The sequence below is a fragment of the Bradysia coprophila genome, unplaced genomic scaffold (assembly GCF_014529535.1).
Source record: "Bradysia coprophila strain Holo2 unplaced genomic scaffold, BU_Bcop_v1 contig_350, whole genome shotgun sequence".
Classification (NCBI taxonomy): Eukaryota; Metazoa; Arthropoda; class Insecta; order Diptera; family Sciaridae; genus Bradysia; species Bradysia coprophila.
Genome location: NW_023503608.1, coordinates 7,321,292 through 7,347,498, shown reverse-complemented (window position 1 = coordinate 7,347,498; position 26,207 = coordinate 7,321,292). Strand labels below are relative to the sequence as shown.

Here is a 26,207-nt window from a genome sequence, read left to right as displayed (position 1 = left end):
GACTAACAGACATAATCTGGGAAAACGTCTAAAAAAATAAGAAACTAAAATTCGAACAGTAGGTAAACACAAGTGTAAAATGTTTAATTAATCCAATAGAACAACACAGAGAAATTTTAGAAACCAGAAAAGCACACTGAAATAATGTTACAGTATATATAGCTCAGACATGACAGCCGAAACTTAATTAGTTTGTCAAGCGGTAGCACAGCTGAAATCGTGAAATCGATTCTCAGCTGACTTCCACTCGCTTTTATACAGGAGAGGATGCCTTTTTGAATTGAAAATGTTGAATGTAAAAATGCAAATAAAATGGTGCAATATGAAATGCTGCTTTACTTCAACGGTTTACGAACGTCTTGACGGAAAGGACTTTGAAGCATTTCACTTTAAAAGTAATTTTTCCTTTGCATACATTACAGTTGAAGTACATTGAGGTACACACCACTTTGTACTCGGTTGCTTTATTTAAAAAATGGTGCAAGAATTGCAGGTAAAACAACGGTTCGGATCACAAAAAGAGAATTTTGAGTGAAGCCTAAGATTTTTGAACATAATTGCGCACGGAACATGGTAACATGCATATTTTGCTAACAGGCACCATAAAATGACTGCACATATTATCCGTAAGCATAGACTATGGCTAAGAAAATTGCTTGTATGTATATGCCACAACCAACATTTTGTTTTCATATACTGTCACGTCTATCCTAAAATGAAATGTCTCATCTGCATACGATAAGACAAAATACCCAACAGTGTATTTTTGTCAAATATGAAGAGCATCGATAAAGACTTCATCCACAAGCATTTGCTTTTCAAAAAAAGTTAAATAATAAAAAGTTTCACTCGTTTTATCTTATCTGAAACAGCATTTAGCGCACGTAAAGCAACCGAAGTTATACGTTCTGTTTATACATCCGTCATTTATGTAATAAAATCATAAAACTATCGAACCGTCAGTATCGTCATAGTGAACATTTTCAGAAACCTGTAAAAGGGGTGCAAGAAATTTCACGTTTGTGTTCGACGACAACACGAGTACAATATTTATAGGTCGAACCGAAAAGAGGCACAACGTTATGTTATATGTATGCACAAGAGAATATAATTTTCATTTAAACACATAACTATAAGTTGAGAGAAAATATAATGATGACAAAATATTGTAAAGCAAATATAACGTTCGATAAACAGAAAAGGGGGAAAATGTATAACGCACACATTTTTCGAATATACATGTTAAATGTGAAAAACGAGGCACCAAACACGTGATGAATGCTAGATGTTTTAAAAGGTTTAATGATACAACATTGGCCGTATATATATTTCACGGAATTGATTTTCGAATAAAGCGCATAAATAATGAAATGTTGAAGAACATCTACGGTATAATACAGTCAACGTGAAACAGAATGTAAATGTAAATTCGAATGAATTATTTATTTATTGAAAATTGCCAAAATTGTCACTATTAATTAGTGTAACAAATTAAATGTTTTGGAAAAAACACATAAAACATGTAAAAGGTAGAAGATTACGCACATTAAGTGGTAGCACCCTACTGAGGTTTTCTAAATTATGTGTAGCGTACACAGTATAGGATAAAAATAACCTCGATTAATCACTTCCATAGTCATTGTTGAAGTAATAGCCAATCTATACATTCTTGCACCCACCACATCATCTGATACTTTTTAACGAAAACTATTTTTGTAAAACAATTGGCACTTACCATACGACACCAAATGCTCCATATCCGATCGGTCGATCTGGTTGTACATCTTGTGGTACAGCCGGTGGTTGATAAAATGGAGCTGCTGCTGCCAATATAGCTCCTTGCGGTGCTCCAGCAGCGCCTCCCTGTACTAGTGACATCGAGACACTCATGGACACCCTTGACTGTCTAGTTGGACCGCCGACAGCCGCCATTAGCAATATTCCGAAATGACAACACAAAACTTTAAGAATTTATCAAATTCATTTATGTTGGGCGCGGACGATTAAGATCAATTTCGTTTTCGGAAATAGGTTCAAGGGATTTTACGGCAAAATTAATTGAAAATGAAAACAACTGAAAAATATGAAGAAAATGTTGGGTTTGTTGGGTCGGTATTTCCGCTGTTTTCTTTGTTGCTTTAGATCTGAAATTGAAGAAAATTCATTTATTAGTTTGAGAAGCAAAGTTCATTCATCAACAGTGATACGTTCTAATTGGAAGCTTTTGTTATTGCTATAGCGAAAAACAGCAGGTTGGATAAATCAAATTCGACGTTAAGTTGATTCTCTTATTGTTCTACCTGCAGAGAAACTTAATAGACAGTCCTTTCGTCTATGTATATACAGGTAGAACAGTATAACAGCAGATGTATTCAGTATTGTTTTCCTGAAAGCCTTATTGATCAGATTGTTTTCAATCAAATATTAGGTAAAAGCTATCACTTCAACATATAGTTTTACGTTAACTAGAAAATTGTGACAGATTTAACTTTTTTTTTGTCAAAGTGGTCCTTGATGAATGATGATGTAGTTATCATTACCTGGTCACTCACATTTATTAAAGTTATCGAGAGTAAGTGATACTTTTTTAAGCTCTTGTAAATATAAAAAACTATAAGTTATCCTTAGTCAATCTTAAACTTTGTGTGTCTACGACTACATAGGTCTATGCTAATAAAAATCTGGATGATTTCCGTCTCTTATCGCATATTAGCAACGCTGCTTGTTCATGAAACAATCGTAAAGAACGCAAAACATATTCATTAATTCAAAAAGTTTTATGCGAAAAGATTCGTCTGATTTTCCAACACGACTAATTAACTTAATAAGCAAATTTTCAATGTCATTACAACTCGTATCTTCCAATAGCAACGAATTTCCCTTCATTTTTCATTAGCCAACCCTGGCTACTCGAATTTAATTTTATTGTTTCATTTAATTTATTAGTATATAGCGTTTAGCTTTGCTGATAGAGTTCCTGTTTATTATTTTGATTATAATACGGTTAACGTTATTTCGTTAATACCGCTCCCCTCCTGGTCAAGGCTACTGAGAAAGTAGGTGTCGGTTGCTAAAGTTAAAGCTTTCGTGAAAAAATCAATTGTAAAAATAGTTGTGAAATCAACATGGCTGGTATGGACAGGTTGTATCTGTTAATATTGAATGAACGTTTTTATTGTGACAATTTAATTTATAAATTTCAGTTAATTTCCTATATTAACCAGTTACAGATGGTTAACTGTCATCTGTTTTCGACAACAACAGCAATAATAAACGACAAGCTCTGGCTAATAAAGTTTTATATAGGAAAAAGTATGCTCAAAACAAATGAAGTAAAAGATTTCTGGAATCAATATCTGAAAATTTTAGATCAAATGAAGTAATAGTTTGAATAGTAAAACTGTTACTATACTTGCCGCCTGTGACAGGTTAAAGTACGTAACCATTGATAGCAACAAACGGTGAAAAGGATGACGGTGTATTATCAAGCGCCGGTGTAAGTTTGGATATGATAGACTTTAGATCGACCAGACCACGAGCCTCTCAAAGAAAATGAAAGGATATTCGTACGGTGATTTGCTAGAAAATCTTCGAATCACCAGTGACGAGCTTCATATTATTGATCTCTTCAATGACCTATTTTTGACAAATTAAAACCATTCGTCTGTCTCCTATTTGTGCCGTTACTAATTATAACATAAATTATTGGTTACATGTTCCTCATTGTTCTGTCTTTTTATGATGGCACCGTTAGCCATTCAAACTAAGTCTAATCCTAATAGTTTCAGTTTTAAGTATAATGTCCTACTCAATGAAAATAAGACTATAAATCTTACACCAGGGCTTCCATAAATCCAGAAGAATAACAATAAATTTTGCATTACAAAAATATGAAAGCAAGAAACTTTTATTCTGTAATCGAAGCACTTCTATCTCGAATTGAGAACTAAATGTGAACTAAGCAAGCCACACATTTTTTTTCTTTTGCTTTTGCATTCAAAAATAACACTGAAGTATGTTCATAGAACTGAGTTAAGTCTGATCAACTCTAGTCTGTAAAAAAAAGTAATATCATCCAATATCCCGACCTCGATTGCAATCGCATTATTGTGATTCCAACATAAAGCCAATTGTAGTAAAGAGCGATGAAATTGTGCAATTTTTGCATATTTATTATTTATTATAAATAAATTGTGCCCGCAGTTGGTAACGTTTATCATATCACATTTTGCATTGTAAATATACACACACTTAGTGGTTCGAAATATAAACGATGAAAAAATAATAATATTTGCATGGCTTGTATGCGATATTTTCGTTTCGATTCTTGAACGAATTGATTGGAAAAAGAAGTACTTTGAGTAGCTAAATGTAGGTAAAATGATAGGTCTGTGATAGGTGTTTACTCTGAGTTGATTTATTTATGTTAAAACATGTTGAGAAAATGTTTTAACTTTCCTTTATACCGCGATTCATAACACAAATATATATTAATGTTAAATGGGAGCATTGGATCGGTTGGTAAATATAGTTTGGACAGCTTGGAATACAAGTTGTTTCGATTTTTTTAACCACATTTAGGAAGGGTGAATTTTACGTGCTTAGATAGAAGAACGTACTCATAGAAGTGGTTGAGGTTCATTATACACCCTAATTTATTCACAGGATTCAAAATTCGTATTTCTTTTTCAAAAAGGAATGTTACAGTGTGTTCATCTTTAAAAAGCACAATTTTAGATTTATCAGAGTTTTAAAAGTCATCGATGTTCCCAGTCAATCAAGTTCTTCCCAGTCTATGATACTTTGGCGTGAAATTTGAATTTGCTGAGGGATTTTCAAATTGTGTGCCAAAATATCATAGCCTGGAAACCCTTCGTTGACTGGGAACATCGATGACTTTTAAAACTCTAAAAAGTCTCAAATATGTTCTGAACTAAAGGAAACCCACTGTAATATGGTCTCTATCGTCATAAATCCACACCCCCTAATATAATACCCCGTAGAATATTGACCGACTCAAATCATGTGATATATTACAATCGTAGCATCTAAACTATACGAGCGTTATGATAAACTGGTGTAGGGAAGATGGGTACATACAATGTCCGAAAGAAATGAACCATCATTTTCCACACAAAATAATTTTCCCAGTGGGTTTAATTTAAGCTGGGACCTGGGACAATTTTCCGAAATTTCATCAGTTTTACCGACAGTGGCGTATTTATTTGTTAGTATTAAGGCTATTGACAAAACTTAACTTTACCAAATATTCAGCATATTTCAGGGTATGAATTCAAGAATTTGTCTATTAATACCAACATGGTATACATGTGTCCCATCTAATTTATCTTGAATTTTATTTATTAAATTTCACAGAACATTTCAAATTATGTGTAATATCGAAAATTACAATTCTAAATTATAATAAACGCACTAATTATTTAGTGTTCCGTTGATCTTAACATACTTATGACGAGTTAATTGCATATTATTTATACATCTCCTTAAATTCTGGCACTGTACCAATAAAAATGAATTGCCTACACGTTCAATACTCTGCCCATAGAAATATTCACCTTTGTCTATTCAATACGATCTAAATTTGCGGTTCGGAAGTATTTACTATATATGAGAGTACATGTGCGTAATGAGGCCAAACACTTTTGTGCAAGTTATTTTTAATCGATAAAGAAGCATATTTTCGGAAAAAAAACTTGCTCACCTGCATTTATCGTGAAAATGTATCGCTGAGTGTTATCGTTTGCGGATTGAATTTTTTAATTAGGTAAAATTCATTTTTAGATATTGATTTTCGAAAACGGTGTTACATATAGATAGAAATAGCGCGACAGTGTATTTTTGCAGCATTGATTTGAATATATAAATGCAGAAGCAGACAGTTGCTATCTGAACAAAGAGTCCTTTGGAAAATGATTTGGATGAAAAATATGATGTTATCTAACGGGACAACAATCTCCTATTGTATTTAGGAAAAAGGAAAAATATCTAAGTGCAGCCTTGCTAAATTGAAAGAGATGAATTTATTAAACTTGAAAGAAATCAGGAGTCTGTCGTAAAACTTAAGTGAAATCCTTACACAATTTGGGTAAAATTATTTGTTTTTTGTTGACTAAGTAAACGATAACAACTGTCTCTGCTTCGACCGTTGAGTGAAGTTTCACAATTTCAAGATGTTTTCTATCATTCTGTTATCACTTAACTATGTGTAACATTCACACCAAATGGATATAATATCCGTTCTAACCTGTTACAGACTGTAAGTATAATGTCCACGACCAGTATTATAATCGGGTCTATTACTTCCATCGATGATCAAAGTATTTGAAATCGGTTGATTTCAAATCTTGTACTTCAATTTTTTTAACATTCATTTTACTGTATTACCCAGAGTTTGTCATTATTTTTGTCGTCGTTATCAATGACAGATGAATAGCCGTATGTTTCAAAATTTCGGACAGCGTTTTCTATTTCCATTCCTGCCTTCTCTGTGAACTTTAAGCAAATATGCTGAACTCTGTACTAACCCAACAGCCTCTCACATGATATAGAATTTATATTTTTTCAGACAATCATGCTCATTAAAATTGGAGGTCCCTTAGTACGGGACTGATCCTATAGGCGTTCAAACGATGCCCGACGATTTTTCGTATGAACAAAGGGTCTTTTACAAATTCAAATCCGGTACTGAGATCCTTTGTCAGCCCTTGTTGATTTACGTGAGTATCTCAGTAATCGGGTGAAGAACGACTGCTCAATTACAAAATTTCCCTCTTCCTAATGACCATAGCTTCCTTAACTCGGGAAAAGATAGATTATCAGAAACATCATTAGGGGAATACGAATCAATTTTTCACGTAAATTCAATTGAATCACTTCGCTGAATCCTTATTAATTTTTCAATTAATTCAACGCAATGTGCACACCCAATATACATACCAATTTTATAAAATGAAATAATTTAAATGGTTTGGGGTATAGCTAATGCACCTGAAAACGTTTTTATTGAAAAACGTGAGATCTTTTCAGTTGCTAAGTAACACTGCATTCGTGTAAAATTGGATGGTGCGCGAAATGAAAGAAAACAAGAAAATAATCCATCATACATCAGTAAATAAAAGTTTGTTTTTTTTTTCTTTCGTTCGGAAATTTATCCACCGTCTCTCAATAATACATGTATTCAGAGGCAGGTAAGACAATATTTTTTATGAGAGAGAAAAAAATCGTAAGATCTTTAAAAAAAACCATTCAGGGCAGGTATAAAAATTCACTAAATTTGTTAAAAAATTTTGTTTTCAATTTTTTTCCTTTACAAATATTGACTGCCACCACCACCACAACTGTATACTGTCTACAGTCGTGCCGGCAGCAGATGTTTGATATCTACCGTAAAGGCCTGGTTTTAAACAGACTTTAAATGTATATTCAAAATTTGCTCACCTTTTTTCATGCATCCACCAATAATATTAGGAATAATCCTTTGTTATCCACTATAATCGAGACTATGATTCTTAATTTATTAGCAAACTTGTACACTAATTACATACACATACGTTAAAGATAAAACAAAGAATTCGTTTGGGAGTATTACACTTAGAAATTTTATTTATATTGCAACAAACAACGGATTTTACCTATGTGTTAGTTGCTTGCATTGATTAAATTTATATATTGCCACACACAAGACACAATTCACAATGGGTGTTATTTTTCACGAAATTCAAGTTTGACAGGTCTCTTCTAATGAAAAAAAAAAACTTCATCTGTATCCTTGTCTCTAGCAGAGATTTTTGTTCCAATATTCCGAAAACTCTTTGTTTCGTTCACAATTATTTACCAGTTTACTGAAGTTTACGCTTTATTAGAACATGCTTAAGAGGTTATAACAAAGGTTTTTTGTGCACTTATCATCAACAAAGAGTTCATTTTTTTCCTGTTTGTTTCAAATTATTGTTTTTTTTTATTATTCTCAAAAGCTTATTTTACACGAACATTTAAATGTAACTTTGTTTCTTCTGGGTGTGTGTTTGTTGGTACGATCTTGATGCACTTTTTTTTGTCTCGGTACAAAAAATTCCTCCTTCGTTTCGCTTTTCTCTTTAATTCACTACTAATTTGACAGTAGAATGTTTTGCACTTATGGCCACTAGTATGCCCATAACAGACTTGAAACACTACAACCGATTTGTTGTAAATTTTATTGATAAAATTTCTAAATATCTGTTTTTATTATTTATCCCGTGTAAAGCGAAGCAATGCGGTCACGATCCGCACAGATCGAACTCAAGTCAAACACTGAAAAACTTTTCAGTTCGACAAATTGAATCGGCTTTAGTGAATGGGTTTCTGTCAGTGTGTTGGTGTGGCTGTGTTCTGAAGGGGAAATATATGTCTGGCTGGGACCGAATGACAATACGAAATGATTCGACGCGTAGCGACTGTGTTGTGCCTATGGATTGCATGTGTGTTTTCTCTTCTTTTTTACTTTTGCTATGTGTTTGGCGTAATAAACATGGTACCACGATGACACTAGCCGAGGTGCAATGAATGGTTCGCTTTGAATGTATACCATTCATAGATTGTAGCCAGGCACATCACCATCGCCAGAGTAGTTACTAATTAATTGTTTCGAGTATTTTCGACAGGTTGACACAAAATACGGCTTATTTAAGATAACAAAGCACCACGTTTTTCCTTGAAAGCATCTTTACACACTTTACCAATCTAAGTCGCTTGCATTCCGCATGAAAATTACGGTTTTCGTTGCATTTAGCATGTTTTGCATTATGTGGATAAATACGGGATTAATCGTTCTGCTTCTAGGCAGATAAAGGATCTGAAGTGCTTAAAACATAAAAAGAACGGTTTCGACGAAAGTAGTATGTAAAATTGACAGACATGACAAGACTTCCCTTTATTTGTGATCCAATTTAGTTAATTTTTAAAGCTTTCCTAGCGCTAATGGTGTTACCGTTATATTACACTGACGAAAAAGGAAGCTACCATTTTCGCACTGAACGACTTAACACTGACGGTGACAATGATTTCTATCAATACGACGTACTAATTACCTCAGCTGAGTTTCTTTTTCCCTATTACCTGTCACACTTATTTTCAGGTAGAGCAAGAAATCTATATCTAGACTTTGCAGTAGGCATACTATACGATAAAGAGTAATGAACTTGCAGCAATTACTTCTTACAAGTAATTTTACCAAATAATTATCTATGCCTGGTAAACTTAGGAATAAGAATGCCTGCTGCCAAAGTACCCAGCATATGACCGTGTCGTATTACCTTGGAACGGTGTAAAACTATGAGTTTACTTGGTACACTGTCGAGTTTTGCTACTCTTTTTTACTATTAGATTGGTGCCTTGCTCCGTGCTCTTAAGTATGCTAGACGAAGCCTCATCAATTCCCCAGAACACAATGGTCTTATATGATCTTCTAGCGTGCCCAATAAATCGTTTTTACGTTCAAGTTCCTCACAGTAATCCCCGAAGTTTGGTGGATTGCTGGTAAAAATCGCTGATGCCTTGACAAGTATTGGGATTTATACATTGGTCGATGACTTTCAATTTAATTTCTTCGAATAGACCGTCCAATTTATCCACTATTTTTAACCTGTTACAGAGGGCATATGTCCAGTATTATTGTCGGGTCTATTACTTCCACATGTCGAAGTATTTTCAATCTGTTGATTTCAAATCTTGTACTACAATCTTTTTTAACGTGCATTTTCCTATATAATATAACGGACCATGTTACCCGGATCTTGTCAATATTTTTGTCGTCGTTATCGATAACAAATGAACTCCTTCGCTGTGTTGTGGGCATACGAATTTTTAACGACCCCGTATCTGATCAGCTAAATTCAAACTTCACGTTGGCATTCTGTTTGGGCGTTTGGCTTTTAAAGTCGTTGCTACCCTGCAATCTTTTCACTCTGTTTGACAGAGGAAATGAAATCGTCGTCATCTGGAACAATAAGTATTATATTGAAAAGGTCACGTCAAACTCTTTTAAATATTGGTTTTTATTTCTGAACATACAGACAAATATAAGATATTTTCATATTATGCTAAAATTGGAGTGCGTTAATAATTGCGCCATAAGAAATACATGGCGCAAAAATATTAGCGCAATTACAATTAATATAATCAGCAATATCAACAAATTAAATTAAAAATATTCAATTAAATTCAATTCAATCAATTTACACTTAAAGGATGAGTTCAACTTTTTTATCTTCACGCTAATTTCAATCATTTTTCCATATAAAAATTTACTGATTACTTTTCATTTTTTAACTTACTTAAAGTGTTCAACACAATATAGGCAACTATAAAATATCAAGCGTCGCGTCGTTGATTTTCTGTTTCAGAACACTTAATCATTCATACAGACGGCCAATATATCACCAGGATATCTGGTATCGGCAATAGCTTGTGGTTTGGGATATCCAAACGAAATATGCATCACTGGGCTACAACTTGACAAACTACGAGAAAACGTCTTCTTTTTTGCGATGATATGGATAATCACGTGGAATTGCAGAAACAATGCGTTCCAAATAATCCGTAGGCTTTTTCTAATTGGTGAGTTTGATTGACGCTTCTAACAAAATATTTCGTCTCAGATATCGGACCATTAACGGATATTGCAACTATTTGAAAAATCCCAAAATGGGAGCTCAGCTCACTCCTTATGGTCGACTAATAGCAGCTAATTTTGACGATGGTAGGTTTTTCCTTCCATTTCAAAGAAGGAGAGAAATAGTGACTTGAGTGATCTCACTAATAGGTGGTTAAAATCCACGATTAAGTACGTACAACTTCCAGAACTTGCCAAAGCCAAGATACATCGGAAATGCCTTATTTTACAATTATGTTGCAACTGTTTCGTCACAATCTAATTGTTTTGCTGTGAACTGACCAAACGTTCAACGCACACGATTACGGAGAAAGAGCATACTATCAGATTGGTCAGATTTTCTATCTACAGAATACTTGCTGATTTCTATGATTATATCTTGATTATATAGATGCCGGTGGTCCCGATTTTCAAGCTTGTACGGCCGACAATAACCCTTCTTCTTAATTGATCGCCAATTTTCATTTGGTACTGTTCCTATTGAAATTCCAGCAAACGATCCGTATCATCGGAATGATTGTAAATTTAGCGAACAGCAGCAGCAGCCGCAGCAGCAGAGGGTATTGGCAGCAGAGTTTGTACGATTGATGAGAAGTATATTTTTTGGATGTCTTGTACACCGTTTGCGTTTTTTAGGGCAATACACGAACACATTGGTTGGATTGGTTGGTTACTTTTATTGACGAGCATATTCCATATTCAAATATAATTTTAGAATATACAATACAGCACCGAGGCCATCTTCGTTGGGCCCATTGTGAAGCCCCTTCTAATGAAGCCCCTTGATGATGTGTGTTGGTGATGTGGTCATTGGTTGGATTTATCTAACATATATGGAAATCTGCCAGGAGTCGCTACATCCCTGCGACAGTTTAAAAATGGAAAATAATGCCAAGCAAGGACTTCCGAAGTGGACGAATAATGGGACGTGTGACTATGATTTCTACTACTCAGGTTCGATATTTGACTTCTTTATGTAGAGTAACATGCAAAACAAACTTTTCAAGAACAATAGTAAAAGTGCGCGCTTTAATAAAATTAAGAAAATCGGAGACAAAATACGAACTAGTTTACTAGACACTTGTGAGGCTGGGCTCACATTTGCCTCTTCAAAGCCTGAAGACCTGTAAGAAATCACACTTGGGCTTAAGATAATATTCTGAATCTCTAGTTTTACGCAACTAGTAGTCAGGAAGTTGCCAGGGCAATTTTAATTCGTTAAATTCACTAATTTTATTAGAACTAAAGTTTTACACTCGCGGTAAAGGAAAGTGAAATGCAACATATTTTCTGATTTACGAGTTGTGGCCTGTAATAGGGTGTGTCGATTTCAATTATTTTTTTTAGTCATTCCGGGTTCCGCCCTACCGCGATTCACCCTCGCACTAGCAATAATAATCAGCAAAAATTTTTTTTTTTCTAAGTCAATATAAGCTTGCACCGTCACTTTTTCAAAAATTTTCGAGCTACACGAGATAGCTGGATTATGGGTCCGAACCAAAAAAAATCTACAGATGCTTTTGCAAAGTTTTCACTCTGTACGGCATCTAGAGGGTCTACTAGAACATACAAAAATTAAAAAAAGTTAAAAAAATGTTTTACCGTCATTTTGGTATAGCATCAAGTTTCACCGAGGTGGAATTTTCAAGAATTTTGTAAGTGGAAAAGTCATCTCTTCTGGGTGAATTTTTTTCAAGCTATTGTTGTGATAGCTCATTTTGTAGGTATTTCAATAGCGCATCCAGCAAACATACAGTTTAGATAGATAAATTTAAATATTTTTTGGTTTCGCTGTTGGAAGGACCAAAAATTGTGCATTTCTTCGAGTATGGAGACAATTAACATTTTAAATACAGCAAGTAAATGAAAAATTTTGACAGAAATTCAAATATTATTCATGAATAACACATTTAAAAGCTGAAAATAGTAAGATTTCGTTTTTTAAGAGAAGCCAATTTGTTATGTTTTCGAAAATACCCAAAGAAATGCCCCATTTTTGGGCCTTCCAACAGTGAAACCAAAAAATATTTAAATTTACCTATTGAAATACCTACAAAATGAGCTATCACAACAATAGCTTGAAAAAAATTCACCCAGGTGAGATGACTTTTCCACTTACAAAATTCTTGAAAATTCCACCTCGGTGAAACTTGATGCTATATCAAAATGACGGTAAAACATTTTTTTAACTTTTTTTAATTTTTGTATGTTCTAGTAGACCCTCTAGATGCCGTACAGAGTGAAAACTTTGCAAAAGCATCTGTAGATTTTTTTTGGTTCGGACCCATAATCCAGCTATCTCGTGTAGCTCGAAAATTTTTGAAAAAATGACGGTGCAAGCTTATATTGACTTTGAAAAAAAAAAAATTTTGCTGATTATTATTGCTAGTGCGAGGGTGAATCGCGGTAGGGCGGAACCCGGAATGACTAAAAAAAAAATAATTGTAATCGACACACCCTAGCCTGTAATTCCACATAAGTTTCGAATGACAAATTTAAAATCTAGATTCTACATTTTTCTTATTGATTTATGCAGATTGTAAGTAATGCCGCGATATATATTAGTAGAGAGCGACAGAGACAGATCAGTGTTTTTTATGAAACAAAACTTGTAAGCAGGAAACAACCACAAAAAAGCTAAAATATTTTGAATTTTATTTAATTCATCATTCTACAAGTTACAGTTTTCCTCATTTTCTTTTACACATTTTCTGACTTCCAAAAACGATATCCTCGTTCACTTTCGTATTTGTCATATTCTTGTATAAGCTTAGAAGTGATGTGGAGTAGTTGAAAATCAGGAGTGTCAACATCCTTCAATTCATTTTCGAAGTCTAACTTAAACCAATCATTTTCTATCCATTCCATGGCAAGTTTGCAATTTTTTTGAAAGTTGTCATCGAACTTACTGAAATCCATCGGCTGAGCCCATTTTTCAAAAATTTTTGTCGAATACCATCCGGTGATGTCATCACTATCTTCAAGACTCGCTTCGTCAGATTCTCCATTGGCAAAGGTGTCACATAGATTGGCGTTCAGTTCCACATATTTTAATGCAAGTCTTACCATCAATTTGGCTTCGGAAAAGATGCTCTTTAGATCCTGTTCCTCAACTTTACGTTGATCATTGAACAATTTTTCCATATCCTCATCCGACACTTCTTCGATACCTTCAACATCGTCGATTGTCTCAACTGACTCTCTTTCGTTCCTTATTTCCTGTTTTTCCCCAGAATTAGATGCACAAACTGAGACAGCAAACAACATTAAAAGAGAAGCAAATTTCATTTTAATAAATGATTGCACAACAGAATCGTTGAATTGTACACACTGAATCTGAGTAATATTTATATTTAGCAACTGTTATACCTTGCTTTGATAGACAAAATGAAATAAAAAAGACAAAAATGTACATTTCTAGCAATTTGTTCCAATACAATTGTATTAGCTTAAGATTAATTTTATATAATAAGTTGACCACAATCGTCAAGTGGTCAAGATGATAACAATTGACGTTGCTGCCGTCTCGACTGAGTCATATGTGATTTGTCATTTGTATGGATTCTTACAGTCCACGACATCTCAATTATCTTTTCATGTGTCGGGGCCGAAAATGAGGGAGTTTCGAGATTTTTCTCGGGTTTTCGACCCCTTACATGAAAATTTTTTTGAGTATCTGTTTTGGACGATTGTTTTTAGGCACTTTCGCATGTAGCCCTCACTTCGTTCGGAAACTCACGAAATTGCCTAAAAACAATCGTCCAAAACAGATACACAAATAACTATACATCTTATGATTTCCACACTGACAAAAAAGTTTTTATATTATTACCTGTGACAGATAATCTTTCCCCGGGTAATGTAATTTCTCATACAGCATTACCTGTCACAGATAATGTGATTTTTGTATGAAAAATTACATTACCTGGTGACGCAACCGTCAACTTTTTTCTCAGTGCACGTTTTCATTGAATTCAACACATTCCACACAACTCACACTCTGTATCAGTATGATCCACTGTGGTTGTCAAGGTTGTATATTATTAGGAGGTTGGGCCAACAGGCTTTTTCGTGGTGACAAAAATAACTGGTTGCTACTGTGTTGCTGTTGCGTTTCAAATTAGTTAAACTCTTCGCTGTGGCATTAACGCGAAAAAATAAGTGACCGCTGCGAAGAATTCACCTAAATACAAATTCAGTTTCATTTGTGATTTTGTCGATCCATAGAGAAAAACTCTATATGTCGATCGGCATCATTGACGTACATATTTTAAGTTCTCATTAACTACTTTGCCTGTCCAAAGCACTAGGTAGCGTCAATCAAAACTCTAAAAAGACAGGCTAGCTCACATCTGACTTGATCACGAAGCAGTAAACCAATTTAGAAGAGATTCTTTGTCTACTAAAATGTGTGTATTGAAGCTATAGAAGCACTGACTGCACTCATCATATTTTCATGCCAGCTGCTTTTACGAATGTCTTAACCTGTTCTTTCAGAACTTATTCGTCAACTAAAATTTGTAGGTCAAACTTGGACATTGTTGAGTTTAAATTAAACAAAATACTAATCATAAGAGATTGTGTAACCAACACACATCTACCAAAATGACCTAAATTCGAACTTCACGTCGGCCTACTGTTTGGCTTTTAAAGTCGTTGCTGCCCTGCAATCTTTTCACTCTGTTTGACAGAAATCGTCGTCGCCCTCGCCCGGAACAATCAGTATTAATATCGAAAAGATCACGTTGAATTCTTTTAAATATTGGTTTTTATTTCTGAACATACAGTCAAATATAAGATATTTTCATATTAGGTACATTACAACTAATATAATCAACAACATCAACAAATTAAATTAATATTCAATTTACAATTAAAGGATGAGTTCAACTTTTTTATCTTCAAATTTGTTCACGCTAATTTCAATCATTTTTCCATATAATAATTTACTGATTGTTTTTCATTTTATAAATTTCTTAGAGTGTTCAATACAATATAGGCAATTATAAAATATCAAGCGTCGTTGGTTTTTCTGTTTCAGAACAGTTAGTCATTCACAGACGGCCAGTATATCACCACTGTGGAATCTGTTTCGTCTTTTGAATCGTGTTTGATACGAAATCTGTTACTTCATTTGTTTTAACATACATTGTGCTATAAAGTATCACAATACACAAAACAGATAGCATAGCCGTATGCAAAGAGTACGAGGATATGTGGTTGCTAAGTTTGTATTTAATTATAATTCAATCTACTTCACACATTTTGTGCCGGCATTGTGTTCACTGCGGGGATTTACTATTTTCTTTACAGAGTTGAGAAAACGTTGTATGCAACTTGGTGACAAATTATTGTTTTGTCACAAGATGCGTATTGTCACAATTGTGGCAATTACACACATAGTGCCAAGGAAAGCATCACTCGGTGGCATCAATAGACAATCAATTGATAACAATATAAACCAGCAAGGGAACTTCAAGCGACTCAACATATCTTGATGCCAGTTTTCGTGAGTGCTTTACAAGAAAGTAAAGTAAATAAACGATTATCAAACACCAAAATCCTCACTGTTTGCCCTGACAAATAAATGCCGGCTAAAATTACCAAAAGAACAAAATTTCCTTCGCGTTAAAAATCACTTGATCCAGCAACAATGCAAATCAGTCGTTTTCAGTAATTTTGTAGTTAATTTTAGCAAGTGCCTCACTCCACCACATTAAACCGGCGACTATTCTTTTTCCAAAGTAAATTTTCAGCTCAAAACTTTTCTGTTCACTTTCCGTTCCTAATTAAGTCTTGGTGAGCTGTCCGAACATTTCAATTTAAATTTGTGTTTGCTATCACAGTCGTACGATTTGAAATCAACGATCGATTCATTCGATAACGAGAATAGAAATCGATTCTATCGGCAAAATCTATCCAATATATCCAATCGATCGTCATTGTTTACGATAATTCGAATCCGGTGTTACTGGACACGGCATACCGCAATTTGTCTCTCAGCGTGCTCTTTTTCTGATAATTTGGCAATTTGAGTAAATTGAAACAAGTCGAAGACGTAGGCAAACGATTTAGTGGATCTTTTTTACGAATTGTGAAAAATCCACGAATGACACTGCCAATGGTATCGCCTGTATCCTCGTCATCTGATAACTGAAACAAAATCAGATTACAATTCTGTCAGTTTTCGAAGGTCTAGCTGTCAACTCACTTCGACACATCGAATCGAAAAAGGCGGTTCGAGATGAGCGAAGCCCAGCAGTGGTGGTTTCGAACAACTAGTGACAAACTGGAAGGAAACAAATTGTTCTTTAATCTTTGCTAGACAGGATGCTAACCCCGTACTTCAACAATACCTTCAAAAATAACTTCCTTTCCTCTTCTGTGAAGTCACGCGATAAAATGTCCCATAACCAACTGACGACCCGATGTGAGTCGTGGAATCCACCGTAATATTGTGTATGTTTTCGTAAATCTTTCAAATCTAGTGGAGCTGTATCGCCCGATATCAGTCGTTGAAGCTGAAACGATTTTTCGTCGCTTAATGAAAGGTTCAACGAATCGTTAGTATTTTAATGGTAATACCTCAGGGGTTGAAAATAATAAGAGCCAGTCGGGTATCACAATGCTTCGAAAACCACGAATGAAAGCTGCAGTCTGTTCACGAATTTGCGTATGCATACGGAAATAGGCCATGTAGTGGATGTAGTTTATTCTGCAGAAACAATTGTTACTTCCAGTGAATTTGTAAAATTTGAAAATCTAAAACATTACTTGTTGTCATTTGTAACTGGTTGTGCCCTACCACCGGGATGTAGCTCATGCGTCACAATTTTGCCCATTTGGTCTTCATCAACAGAAAATGTCAGATCCAGTTCAGCGACATCACTCTGTTCGTTTTACATAGTCCAGTATTACTCAAGAAACCCTCGAAACTTTTAATTCTCCACTCACCTGATAATGTTTGATAAATGTTAAACTCCGATACAATTCAGTGTCCAACGATGGAAGCTCATCCATACAACTATAAAAAACTTGCTGGGTCTGTCCCAGTAATTGTGACATGAAAAACGATGCAAATGGAACGTCCACCACAATACCCTCGTAAACAGCTTTGCCCAACATCCGTCCTACGAATTCGAATAGCTGCAAATGATTTTCTTGCATATGTGACGTTGGTGATGGATACAGTCGTTGGTCAGACGTGGTTTTGAATAAATTTAGAGAGGGATCGAAGACCCGCTTGATCGTCTCCTCGAGGAATTCTTTGCGATAATAGAACGCGTCAGTACGAAGAAAATGCACACAAAAGATTCGGTGTTCCTACCTTTGAAAACGCCATCTTGATCGATACCAGCTTCGTCGAGGCCTTGTTGATTAATAAATCGAACGCGAATGACTCCTTTCAGAGCATGAGGAGGAAGTAGAGCTAATTGGCGGTAGCCGTCTTCAACAATTCGATCACGATGAATCGTGATCAGTGCCGAACTCGGGGATGCACAAGCCGATTCGGTGAGTCCCAGTACAGCCTTTTCGTTCTGTACGTACTTGCGAAACAATTTCACTCGATCCTCGTGAGGTATGATATGCGGCATTTTTTGCAGCAGTACGAGCGTGTGTTTCTTTCCTTTCTCTAGGTCGGTTAAAAAATGTGAAGGTCGAATTTCGTGGATCAACCAATGATTTGGCGGTGCAAACGTTCGTCGACAGTCACGTCGATACAAACATAATAGTAGCGTGTGCATGGACTGGAATAGCGGATGTGATGTGACGGTTCGAGGGTCTGTTTATTTAAATAGAAACTTTAAATATGAGTGAACGGACCTATTAACTGAACATTTAACACGTCACCAAAAATGTTATCCTGGATGGCTTTGAACAGAAAATTGTTCAGGAAGTAGGACAATCCAATGTAATCAGCCAATTCGAATGGTGTTTGTTGTTCATACATTTCAATGTCGTCGAGAATCCTTGAAAATGGAAGATTTTTCTCAGTGGCAACGAATTGATTGATTCGATTTTACTTACGTTACGTAATGAGTCATAAGATCACAGAACAGCCAAAGTATCATTAATGGAGTGGAATTACTTATACCATTGCCTAGTAATTCCAGCATCACTTTTAGGCCACAATAAGGTCCGAACGATGCCAACAGAAGAAATAGGTCGTGCAGCAGAGTGTCATTGTAGCAAAGACCTGAAAATTTAAATTCAATATAAATCATACACTGTATGCTTCTGGAGGTATAACTGAGGCAAAACAAAGTTGAGAAGAAACTAATGTAACAGCTGCTGTGGCTGTGGCAGGCGAAAAAAAAATACGCGCTAATAAAGAATACAGAGACTATACGTTGCCACATAGTTGAAATCGTGCCTTCAAGTTTATGACGTAGCTATAGAAAATCTAGCTAAATTATACGAGACTTGAGTTAATCCTTTACAAAATCTAACATTCGAAAAATCTGCTCAATCTTCCAGTGATGCGAACTTCAACCTACTTAAGGTCGTTGATTCCAGATATTTTTATTATTACGCAAACATTTATTACACTGGAACTATTCACATCGCTTCCTCTATAAATATACAAGCAACGTCTTCACACCGGAGCGATAACAGGATGAGTGTATGAAACTATTCTCCAGGACTTGTAGTTTAGACGGTATGAGCTTGTTAGTGTCGTCTCTCATAATTTTGCAGTATTTCACCCATTTAGTTGCATTTACTGTGTTTTAGTGTGGATTGCTTTGCTTTCCTCTCAAACTTACAGTTAAATAATCTGGTCACATTATGATAATTAAACATCTAAAAATCTGCAAAGACGTTTCAATCACCTTGAACACAGTTAAAGAGCAAATACCTCCTATATCTGTTAGAGTAAATACAGTGAACTTCGCGTATCAGATGTGTTTGCTTATATATTCCAAAATAGCAGAAACATTTACGACATAATGACATTGCTAACATTTTATATTTAAGGGAGTTTATCACGTTTTTGATCAGACGTTTTTCAACCTTAGTAACAATGGGAACCTGTGGGAATATTTTCGGCAACACTTGCTGAGTATAAATTAATTAATTCAAATTAAAGATTTCTTTTAAAAGATTTTCCTGATTTTAATAATCCAGTGAAGTTATGGATCCCACCTTTGCATTGGCTCAAATGAAATTTGACGGTTTGTACGGGGATCACCACAAGTTCATCGCAGCGGGGCATTCCGTTGCAAAGGGTCAGGTAATGTTCAGGTTTAAACTTTACGCAATCTATCTATTTTCGATCAAGGAATTGACTCACGTCTAAGCTTAGATCGGTTCGGCACACTTCTATCGGGAAGGTATTCCCCAAGCGGTAGTTAATGTATATAACGGATCTCTGATATCGGCAATAGCTTGTGCTTTGGGATATCGAACGAAATATGCATCACTGGGCTACAACTTGACGAACTACGAGAAAACTAATTTTTTTTTGCGATGATGTGGATAATCATGTGGAATCGCAGAAAAAAATGCGATTCTTTGATCAATATTGGGCAATGCGTTCCAAATAATCCGTAGGCTTTTCTAATTGGTGAGATTGATTGACGCTTCTAACAAAATATTTCGTCTCAGATATCGGACCATTAACGGATATTGCAACATGAAAAATCCCAAAATGGGAGCTCAGCTCACTCCTTATGGTCGACTAATAGCAGCTAATTTTGACGATAGTAAGTTTTTCCTTCCATTTCAAAGAAGGAGAGGAATAGTGACTTGAGTGATGTCACTAATAGGTGGTAGAAATCCGCGATTATGTACGTACAACTACCAGAACTACATTTGCCAAAGCCAAGATACATCGGAAATGCCTTATTTTACAATTATGTTGCAACTGTTCCGTCACAATCTAATTATTTTGCTGTGATGTTTGGTCAGTTCAACGCACACGATTACGGAGAAAGAGCATACTATCAGATTGGTCAGACTTTCTATCTACAGAATACTTGCTGATTTCTATGAATATTTATCTTGATTATATAGATGCCGGTGGTCCAGATTTTCAAGCTTGCACGTCCGACAATAAAAAATATTCTTCCCGACGATCAATAGGCATTTGGTTACTGTTCCTATTGAAATTCCGGCAAACGATCCGTATCTGTCGAAGTACAACATTGGATGTTTAGATTTTGTACGATCGCAACCAATTTATCAAAATTTTTGTAAATTTAGCGCAGCAGAGTTTGTACGATTGATGAGAAGTATATTTTTTAGATGTCCTGTACACCGGTAACGTTTTTTAGGGCAATACACGGACGCATTGGTTGGATTGCTACAACATTTATGGAAGTCTGCCAGGTGTTGCCGCATCCTTGCGACAGTTTAAAAATGGAAAGCTTAATATAAAATTAATGCCAAGCAAGTACTTCCGCAGTGGACGAATAATGGGACGTGTGACTATGATTGCTACTACTCAGGTTCGATATTTGACTTCTTTATGTGCAAAACGAAGGTGGACTTTTCAAGAACAAATAGTAAAAGTGCGCGCTGTAAGATAACGGAAAAATAAAATTTGGTAGGAGACGAGTTAAATTTAGTTCGGTCCTTAAAGACAATGATCCCAGGCGTCATAAAATCGTGCAGATCTGGCAATATAATGGATGTATAATTAAAGCAAACAAAGAATACCGTTCGGGAACGCACCTCGCACAGCCAATTACTTGATAACTGACGGAATAATGTTATTATTCTCAATACATTTCAGGATCACCCTGAGTAATATATTTTTCATGTTCAGCTGAAACCCGAGGTGCTCCCTTTTATACATTGGCTGTTATACATTCAATACAAATTCATTGAATTCCTTTGAAGCGCCGTACTGCGGTAGTTATAATCCAAACATATGTCGAAAATGGAGCATGAAGATCCCCTTTTAAAATTTGCTTGACTTTCAGGTCAGTTAATCGAAATCAATCAATGGACCCTGGGCCGAATATTATGCCAGACAACGGATATTGAAAATACGTTGCCCAAAGCTTTCCAGACACCCAGCAGCACAAACAGATGGACTAGTTGCAAACTGTTCCGACCACTGAATTTGAGTGCATAGAAGGCATGAATCGATTCAAATCAACCGAAAAATGAAATTGTCAAAGGTTTAGTCCTCTTTAGTGTCGCTATTTCAATCGAGTAGTGAAGTTTGTTAAATAGCTGCATTTAAATGCCAGAAATTTCTATTTTAAAGATTGGAGAAAGACAGGACACAGATAAATTGGTTTCAGATTAAATTTGGAACTTCAAGCATGACTGGTTCTCTAAATAGGGTACTGAAGCTTGACAATGTGTTACACAACTGTAAAACACTGTAAAAATCCATTTCATACAAAATAGTACTCTATTTGACAGCTGTCGACTATGACCTCTTTTGCTTGAAGTGCGTTGAACGAATAAATCACTTTTGGGATATATTTTCGATACGGTTCATCTCGCCGCTCCTTGCATGTACCGCATGCAAAGCATGTCCCCACAGTTTCACCGATAAATAAACTTCTTCTTACCTGATAGAATGTCCAGCTTCAATTGTGATAATGTGTTCAATGCGGCATGATACATGCTACAGACGGCGACCACTTGCTTAGTTTCATCGCTAACGAATTTGCGCCATGGCTTGTTATTTTTGCTACTGTTATTGGCTTTTGTTGTTCCCAGTTCCAGAGCCCGTTTGAACAGGTTCGACGATATGTGATTAGGATTGGGAAAATCAACCTTTTCATACCCGACAGACAATTTTTTCAGTTTGTCGACTGTAAATAAATGAAATGATTAGAATAGATCCGACCGTTTCCGAAGGATTCGCTGCACTCACCGAGTAGCAGCTTAACAATCCGATGGCTCCAGAGCAGATAAATTTGTTTTTTGATGAGCGACAAATTTTCATTTGGTGGTGCATCAGGACTGGGAGAATACCATCCGAGTACCTCATGCCATTGTGATACCGCACCACCCTTAGGGCCAACGGTATTCGGTATGCTCTGGAGAAGTTTCAAGCAAATCGTCTACGGGAATAAAATTCAAAACTTTCATGAATTTTCCGTACTCTTCCTCCGTCAAACACAAACGTACCGTGAAACTCGGATATCCTGATTCCAAGGCATTTTTCATTGGTTCCAAGTAAAACAATTGAACAATGTTAGCGAGCAGAGCCAGAGACTGTGTTCCTTGCATACTGTTGGTGATGATTTTCATTGAATCGTCTTGGATAAGAAGTTGTAGGGTACGTTGTAATATGTCGTGTGATTGTAGCGACTGTAAGCTATCGTTGGCATTTTGTTCCAAAAAATAAATTAGCGCCGGCATCGATAGAATCTGTACGACAAACATCGATAGCAAATTTTCGCTAAAATTGCCCGATATCAGTGGCCGCGTTGATAGTGTCACAATGGCTTTCAACGAGATTGGCTTTAGGATGACATGCGTACGGCATGTTCCTTTGACGAGCACGGCTCTAAGCGCCTGGAAGAAGCCTTTCTGCACCAAAGCACCCATAATATTGCTGCACAGCTGTGTCATGCCAGGCTTGAGCGATGACAACGCTTTAGATTTTAGCAGGACCCATGTATTCGGAGATGTAAATGCCACCAATGTGTGAAGATACAATGCTAACGATAGGCTTTCGGAATGAATTTCCGGCTTCAATTTTTGCATATGTTCGCAGCATTCGTACAGTAACATTTTGATGTGTCGAATCCATGGTATGCTCAAATCTTTATTCAGGGTCACACCGATGAAACTAGTTTTCGGCGATTCTGACTCGAGGCTGGCGATGAGGTAGCGACACAATCGTTCGAGGCGATCGTAGTACAAATGTTTGGCCTTCACAAATTGAACGAGGAAACGGCTGGATGCGTGATAGATGTCGATGCATGGTTTCAGATCGGTGACATTTGTGGATAAGTCCAATGATTCCGGTATAAGTTCATCGAATTCGGATCTGTTGAATGGAAATATATTGGTATTGAGTATGAAGAAACAGTTGGTTTGAGGAACAGAACTCAAGGATTGCAACGAAACGAAACTGATTGATTGATTGCCACCCTCTTAATTGAATCGTCAACCAATTAAATACTTTCAAAGGGAAATGTATTTCACTCGATATCACATTCATACCGAAATAGTCTGACAACTGCTACATAACAACAGTCTTATCTTCTATTCATAGATGCATAATGATTGCAGTGAAACAAACTTTTCTCATTCAGAAAGACAAACGACCCATTCAAAAATTCATACGAGAATTACTTACAAAACTCTTTTCAGGTAACTCCGACGAGTTAACCACCCGCGCACTTGAGATTGAATAACGATGATCGCATTGTCGCGTTTCTTCTCCAACGCTCGTTCTTCTCTGGCTGCTTTAGTCTGTTCCAAAAATGAAGATTTATGTGACTCTGCGCCAGTAAACATTTTGTTCTTTGTTCCCGATTGTTATAAGGCTAAATGATCGAAAATATTTGGTAAGTTTCGATCACAAATTTAACAAGAATACAAAAGCAAGTGAAATTAATAACAAACAAACAAGCTCCGATTACAACACAATTATAGTTTTGATGTTACAGTAACTGCATTCGACAAAAAAAATAAACAAAATAGAAAACAACAAAGTGTCAATGACACTTCATCATCACTGTGTCTAAACTATTTTGAAATTTCTATACACAAAATTACCTTACCTTCAGAGTTATCCGAAAAATGTGAGTGCTTCCCTTGTATTTATCTTAATGGCTACAATATTGCCATAAAAACAGGCAAAAAATTATTAGACTTTAAAATATTTAATTTGGAAGAATGTATAAATGACTTTCGTTTGGTATTTTACTTCGCACTTTGGGTAGACGTCAAAATCATATGTTAACGATATGGATTGGTTGTTATTTTCACTACATAGATGGCAGGATTAAATGAATACACGGAGAAAAGCTGGAAAACCGTTCTTTCATAGCCGGCAAGCACATCGGTTTTGTTCTAAGGAAAACCATTTTATGATTAAAGAAATGCTTTGCCAAAGCAGCTTTGGTGATGGAAGAAGTAAGTTACATGAGCCACAAGCGAAAATGAGTAAATTTTTCTGGGATTTTGGGTCTTTCCGCCAAATATTGCAATTCGATGACATTATCAAACATCAATAAAATCAATATGTTCACAGTTTTTCAATCAATTAATCATAATAATTTACATATTACATGCTTATGCACGGTAAAGTGCACTTTACATCACTGTTTGTGACAGGGAAAATGCACTTACCGCCTACAAACATGTAATAATCGAGTACCTCAACGGATTGAATTTCTTCAAAGGAAACCAGTTGGGATTTATCCGCCATTCAAGTTGTCTGTCAGCTGCCTATCAACTCGTCGATATCCTTCAATCAACATTCAGGAAAAAATATGTGGTTGTCATATGTCATATTCATTGACTTGAAACGTGCCTTCGAAACCGTGGATCCGAAACGATTGTCACTCAAAATGGGACGGATCGGTCTTTCCGAAAGAGCTGTTGATCTAATGATGAGTTACCTCTGCAATCGAACCACGGCCACCGTTATTGGCAAAAATTGTAGCAGTTTGCGAAGCATCTCCGTGGGAGTAGCCCAAGGCTCGAAAATGGGACCGTTACATTTCCTCATATATATCGCCGACATGCTAACACTTGGGTTGCTGGGTAAAATACTATTGTATGCTGATGACACCGCGCTGTACTACGTATTTGATACCCCAGAGGAACTTGAAAACGCAATGCAAAGGGACACTTTAATATTGAATGACTGGCTCTGCCGCAACGTCCTGACTATGAATGTCGGTAAAACGTGCTACATGACTTTTGGAAAATCGAGGCATCTTCCAGACTTCAACATCAAAATAAATGACGATTACATCATACGAGTCAGAACTTTTAAATATCTCGGCCTAGTTCTGGACGAAAATCTGTCATTTAAGCAGCACATCGATCATGTGATGAAAATGATACGTCCGTTTATCCCACTGATGTGGAAAAGAGGCAAATATGTCCCGATTGAAAAGCGGAAACAACTTTACTTCGCGTATGTACAGAGCCACATTGCATATATGCTGCCGATATATAGTGCCGGATCCAAAGCAAAATTGAATCGGCTGCAGACTACAGAATCGTTGCATTAAGGCTCTGTATCGTTTACCACATCTGACGCGGTCAACGTATCTTTACTCAATGAGTTTTCTACCTGTTGAAAAACTTGCTGTCGTCGAAAGGGTCGCTCAACTCCACAAGATCGTGAATGGACTAACTAAGCACAATTTCACAATTCGACACAATGGCGATGTTCATTCCCACCATACTCGCCATGCGGACAACTTAAGATGCCCCGACTATCATCCAATCTTGAAACAAGCCACGCATGAATACAACAGCCTCTGTAATAACCTTCGAAGTTTGAAGTGTATAAAAACTTTCAGGTCTAAGTTGAAGATCGAAGTGATGAAAGGTGCCAGTGATTATAATGTGATATCGCCTTACTTTTACTTGAATTGAG

The 26,207-nt window shown here is 36.0% G+C and overlaps 2 protein-coding genes across 3 annotated transcripts in view; both read right to left on the bottom strand.

Moving 5' to 3' along the window:
- LOC119080715 (serine/threonine-protein kinase NLK2) overlaps nucleotides 1-1,969 on the bottom strand; it is a 79,981-nt gene extending 78,012 nt beyond the window's left edge. The window contains 1 exon segment of the mRNA XM_037189197.1: nucleotides 1,736-1,969. Within this exon segment, the coding sequence (XP_037045092.1) occupies nucleotides 1,736-1,932 (197 nt within the window). The 5' untranslated portion in view covers nucleotides 1,933-1,969.
- Nucleotides 1,938-24,549, bottom strand: LOC119080669 (ubiquitin-protein ligase E3B). 2 transcript variants are annotated; one of them, XR_005088365.1, is made up of 15 exons: nucleotides 24,373-24,549; nucleotides 23,946-24,135; nucleotides 22,766-23,633; nucleotides 22,509-22,698; nucleotides 22,201-22,446; nucleotides 18,701-18,869; nucleotides 18,524-18,642; nucleotides 18,000-18,455; nucleotides 17,627-17,937; nucleotides 17,447-17,562; nucleotides 17,258-17,387; nucleotides 17,029-17,193; nucleotides 16,884-16,961; nucleotides 16,018-16,825; nucleotides 1,938-2,074 (listed from the first exon to the last, which is right to left on the bottom strand). XR_005088365.1 is itself a non-coding variant. In XM_037189100.1 (14 exons), the coding sequence occupies exons 2-14, from the start codon at nucleotides 24,104-24,106 to the stop codon at nucleotides 16,619-16,621; spliced, it is 3,216 nt and encodes a 1,071-aa protein (XP_037044995.1). In that variant the 5' UTR covers nucleotides 24,107-24,135; nucleotides 24,373-24,549; the 3' UTR covers nucleotides 15,423-16,618. The 2 variants fall into 2 exon arrangements, 1 of the variants encoding a protein (XP_037044995.1); XM_037189100.1 differs by lacking the exon at nucleotides 1,938-2,074 and having other exon boundaries at nucleotides 15,423-16,825.
- Between the last annotated feature and the right edge of the window lie 1,658 nt (nucleotides 24,550-26,207).

What these genes read in the sequence shown, in the direction of transcription:
- LOC119080669 (XM_037189100.1), bottom strand. Translation starts at nt 24,106, where the DNA reads ATGTTTACTGGCGCAGAGTCACATAAATCTTCATTTTTGGAACAGACT. An exon ending in GAAGCTGGACATTCTATCAG is followed by an intron (nt 18,870 to 22,200) that starts GTAAGAAGAAGT and finishes TTAAATTTTCAG; the next exon opens with GTCTTTGCTACAATGACACT. An exon ending in CTTATGACTCATTACGTAAC is followed by an intron (nt 18,643 to 18,700) that starts GTAAGTAAAATC and finishes TCCATTTTCAAG; the next exon opens with GATTCTCGACGACATTGAAA.